Source organism: Chanos chanos, chromosome 11 (assembly GCF_902362185.1).
Source record: "Chanos chanos chromosome 11, fChaCha1.1, whole genome shotgun sequence".
Lineage (NCBI taxonomy): Eukaryota > Metazoa > Chordata > Actinopteri > Gonorynchiformes > Chanidae > Chanos > Chanos chanos.
This window is the reverse complement of record NC_044505.1, coordinates 1,352,501-1,357,500: the sequence shown is the minus strand read 5'-3', so window position 1 is coordinate 1,357,500 and position 5,000 is coordinate 1,352,501. Positions and strand designations below refer to the sequence as shown.

General features: G+C 46.8%; 1 protein-coding gene across 1 annotated transcript in view; it reads left to right on the top strand.

Moving 5' to 3' along the window:
- tmem131l (transmembrane 131 like) overlaps positions 1 to 5,000 on the top strand; it is a 56,525-nt gene that overhangs the window by 32,516 nt on the left and 19,009 nt on the right. The window contains exons 6-11 of the mRNA XM_030787903.1: positions 320 to 436; positions 1,320 to 1,424; positions 2,124 to 2,201; positions 3,208 to 3,364; positions 4,489 to 4,544; positions 4,651 to 4,756. Coding sequence (XP_030643763.1) covers positions 320 to 436; positions 1,320 to 1,424; positions 2,124 to 2,201; positions 3,208 to 3,364; positions 4,489 to 4,544; positions 4,651 to 4,756 — 619 coding nt within the window. The remainder of the gene's footprint in view (positions 1 to 319; positions 437 to 1,319; positions 1,425 to 2,123; positions 2,202 to 3,207; positions 3,365 to 4,488; positions 4,545 to 4,650; positions 4,757 to 5,000) is intronic.

Below are 5,000 nucleotides of genomic sequence, written 5' to 3'. Positions count from 1 at the left end.
CTCTCTTCCTCTCTGTCTCTCTCTCTCTCTCTCTGTCTCTCTCTCCCTCTCCCTCTCTCTCTTTCTCTCAATTTTTTTTTCCATTATTTTTGTCATTTTTGCTTTCACTTCTATTGTTTAGTCTTTTGTTCATTATCAATATACACGCATACACACTGACTTCCCTTGGCGAGTGAATACTGTCTTGAAAGACTGGACACAAAGAAACAGAGTCAAATCACATTTACGCTCTCAAGAGCATTACGACTGAGCGTGAAATCCATGTTCACTGGTGCTTGTTTGTTTTTAATTGTTGACTTCTCCTTTGTTTCCGTGGCAGGTGATTCCACCCAGAGGAAAGACATCGATTAAACTTGTCTTCCTCCCCACAGAAGAGGGGACTGTAGAAAGCTCTTTATTTGTAAACACATCCACACATGGGGTTCTCTCCTACCAGGTGTGTGTCCGTGAGTCAGTTCACACCAGGTGTGTGTCCGTGAGTCAGTTCACACCAGGTGCGTGTCAGTGAGTCAGTTCACACCAGGTGCGTGTCCGTGAGTCAGTTCACACCAGGTGCGTGTCCGTGAGTCAGTTCACACCAGGTGCGTGTCCGTGAGTCAGTTCACACCAGGTGTGTGTCCGTGAGTCAGTTCACACCAGGTGCGTGTCAGTGAGTCAGTTCACACCAGGTGCGTGTCCGTGAGTCAGTTCACACCAGGTGCGTGTCAGTGAGTCAGTTCACACCAGGTGTGTGTCAGTGAGTCAGTTCACACCAGGTGTGTGTCAGTGAGTCAGTTCACACCAGGTGTGTGTCACACTCCTCAGGTCTACGTCACAACTCTCTCTCAAAGCACGTCCACTTCACGAATGTGTGAGGTCAGGCTGACTGTAGTGGTTTTAACACCTGAGATGTGTTCTTTCACCTTTTAAAGGAAAGTTTCACCAGGTGTCAGTGCAACAATATTCAAGATTCAAGTTCAGTTGGAGTGCAGGGAAAGGAAAGTGTTTGTTCAGTTTGACGATTCTGACGTGAGATTGTCTTATGGAGGCCAGTGGACGTCTGGAGGGCTTATTCATGTTTCAGACATCTCCCTGATTTTACATGTAATTCATTTCATTTTGGACCCGTCAAAACTTAGGTGTCACAGCCGACAAAATGAATGAAACCTCCATCTGTAGACAGGGTTTAAGGAAGGAGTACATGTTCAGTGTAGGGATGAAAGAAGAGACATGTCGGTCTGTGAAGTGGAGCTATCAGAATTTGATTTTTGAGAGAGGAGCTGTTACAGAGAGGTGTGAGTGACGGTTTGTGACGGTTTTGTTGTTGTTTTGTGAGACAGGTATTCGGCGTGGGTGTGCGTGAAGGGTCTGTGAGGGAAGTCCAGGCTAAGGATGGTCTGCTCTTCTTCCCACGCATTCACAGCATTAGAGTCACTCAGACTCAGGTAAGCCCCTGATTGGCTACAGCATTAGAGTCACTCAGACTCAGGTAAGCCCCTGATTGGCTACAGCATTAGAGTCACTCAGACTCGGGTAAGCCCCCTAATTGGCTATAGCATTAGAGTCACTCAGACTCAGTCAAGCCCCTGATTGGCCACAGCATTAGTCACTCAGACTCAGGTAAGCCCCTGATTGGCTACAGCATTAGAGTCATTCAGCAACCTGTTCACAGGACACTGACACTTGACAGACAAGTAACAGCTGAACACTCAGTCTGCCAAGGCTGATTAACACACACACACACACACACACACCATAAACACTGACCCCTCAGACACACACACACGTACACTACAGCACTAGCGAACACAGACGGCTTCTGCTGAACTCTGAACTGTCTGTTTGTCTGGGATATGTCTGAACTGTCTGTTTGTCTGGGATATGTCTGAACTGTCTGTTTGTCTGGGTTATGTCTGTGGCACTGGTGGTCTGTCCCTTCCTCAGGGAACATCTGAGTTCACTGATCACCTAATGATCACAGGCCTGAATGATCACAGGCCTGAATTACAGGCCACTGGTGTTGAAAACCAGTGGTCTAACGTCAAAATGACAAAATGGATGATGATGAAATACTCCTGAATGGAATGGTTAATGGTTGTTTAAATACTGATGCATGATAATTGTTTATGATTTTTCATTTACAGGAAGATTCCTCAAATATTACTATTCTTGGTCTGTTATTGGACTGCAGTTTACCAAAGCCCCTCTACAACCACCCACAGGTATCTCTACTGCAGTGCACAGACACACACACTCACACACACACACACGCACGCTCACACACACACACACACACACACGCTCACACACACACACACATGCACGCTCACACTCACACACACGCACACACACACACATGCACGCTCACACACACACGCACGCTCACACACGCACGCTCACACACACGCACACTCACATACACACACACACACATGCACGCTCACACACACACACGCTCACACACACGCACGCTCACACACACACACACACGCACACTCACATACACACACGCACACTCACATACACACGCGCACGCTCACACACACACACGCACGCTCACACACACTCACACACACACATACTTGTCTATGATTCAGTGTGAAAACAAACACACGGTCTCTCTGTGTGTGTCATGCGTGGTGTGTACGATGGCCAGTGTGCGTGTGTGTGTGTGTGAGCGAGCGTGTGTGTGTGAGCGAGCGTGTGTGTGTGTGTGTGTGTGAGCGAGCGTGTGTGTGTGTGTGTGAGCGAGCGTGTGTGAGCGAGCGTGTGTGTGTGTGTGTGTGAGCGCGTGTGTGTGTGTGTGTGTGAGCGTGTGTGAGCGTGTGTGTGTGTGAGCGTGCGTGTGAGTGTGTGTGTGAGCGTGCGTGCGTGAGCGTGAGTGTGCGTGTGCGTGTGTGTGTGTGTGTGTGTGTGTGTGAGCGAGCGTGTGTGAGCGAGCGTGTGTGTGTGTGTGTGTGAGCGCGTGTGTGTGTGTGTGAGCGCGTGTGTGTGTGTGTGTGAGCGTGTGTGAGCGTGTGTGAGCGTGTGTGAGCGTGTGTGAGCGTGCGTGTGAGTGTGTGAGCGTGCGTGCGTGCGTGCGTGCATGTGTGTGTTAAAGAATTAGAGAGAGAAAGGGGTCAGGGATCCTCAATTAATTCTCTTCTTCTTGTCTCACTCTCTCTGCCCCCCCTCCCTTTACCTGCCTCTCTCTCTCTCTCTCTGTCTCTTTGTCTGTCTGTCTGTCAGGGGCTGTGTTTTGTGGGCTCAGATGAAGGGAGTTTCTCTCTCCAGATCAGTCTGCGTGAGAGGGGAGACCTGCCAGCTCACCTGGACAAACTCAAACCCTACGTCCTGGAGAATATTATGGTGCTGCTCACACTTCCTCCAGTAGGAGGCGCTGCATGTATGTACCTCTAATGTACTGCCCTTTCACATGCTCTTTGCTGATCCCAGATCAGTTTATAAACATGTTGTAAACAAATTATTCTGTTTGTATACAGAATATGGTCTGACTCCATAACAGTTTATGTTACTGGGACAAATAATTTATTTAATTCAGCTAAGCACTAATTGCGCAAGCTGCTTGCAGTTTATGAGCTGATCCTGGATCAGTTTGCATTATTTCACTACACAGTCAAAGATCTTGGATGAATTATGTCCCATTTACAAAACTGTTTGTGGATCAGTCTCCATTTCATTATGAGATTTAGTCTTACTTGGAGTCCTGGGGAATTTCCACACCGCACTCAGTCTCTCTCTGTGATCTTTGATGATCTAATTACTGTTTGGGGATTATGTGCTAAAGTGGGATTAGAACCACTGTACACAATGCCGCTGATCCAGGATCAGTTTACATCACAGTAGCTATCTGAACTTTAATCAGCAGTAATCTGAGAGCAGCACTAAAATGTTCCTTTTTCAGTCAGTGAAACACACTCATGTCTTAGTGGCTTAGGAAAAATACTGGTGTACACACACACAGGCACGCACGCGCACGCATTAATTCTTACACGTATGTTATATATTTATATATATATAATGTTCTCTCTGACCCTCATGCACACATTATCATGACTGAACCGTTTTGTGTGTTATTACAGTGTCTGAACTTCCTGAACACTAGAAAACATTACACTGCACCATATACACACTCAGGGCAAAACACTAGAAAAAACATTTCCCCTGGTCTCCCAGAGTTTCCTCTGAAATCTGATTACACCTTCTGGTCTCTCCAGGGAAGAAACACGAATGTGCATGTCAGCCAGGTGCATGTCAGTGTGTGTGTGTGCGCGTGTGCACGCATGGCATGTGTGTGTGTGTGTGTGTGAGAGAGAGAGAGAGAGAGAGAGAGAGAGAATGTATGGATATACCCCTGTATTTTGATAACTGGTCTGCCAAGCAGTGCATTGTTACAGATACAGTGACACCTAGTGGCAGGGAGGAAGAGCGCTTATGTTGCTCTTTATGTCAGTGGGTCAGTCTTAGCTGTCAAATTTACATTCCAGATTTTGAATGTCTTTCCCCCAGATCCTAGAATTACTGTCCACATGCTGAACTCAGGGGTCAAAAAGCTCTTTGTGAAGGTAAGTGTTCAGGTTTGCTTTATTCTCTATTCGCTAAATATGAAATCGCATTTCAGACATTTTGAACGTAAAAGCTGACCATCTATCTGGTGTTTGATTGTGTAAGGATGTCCAGGTTCTGTCGAGAACAGACAGCGCGGTGGAGCTAAAACAGACGCAGCTAAATCCCTCAGCCAACAACTTCACCTTAGTGTCCACACTGTCCTGCAGGAGTGAGTTTAGCTTCAATTCCCCAGTCTGTCTCAACTCTGTAGATTTCAAATGTATTGGGGTCCAACCCTGCTTGTGTGTGTGTGTATGTGGAACATGTGTGTATGTGTGTCTGTGTGTGTGTATAAAACGTGTGTGTGTGTGTGTGTGTAGATCATGTATATATATGTGTGTGTGTGTGTGTGTGTGTGTGTATAAAATGTGTGTGTGTGTGTAGAACATGTATGTGTGTGTGTCCCTGGGTTT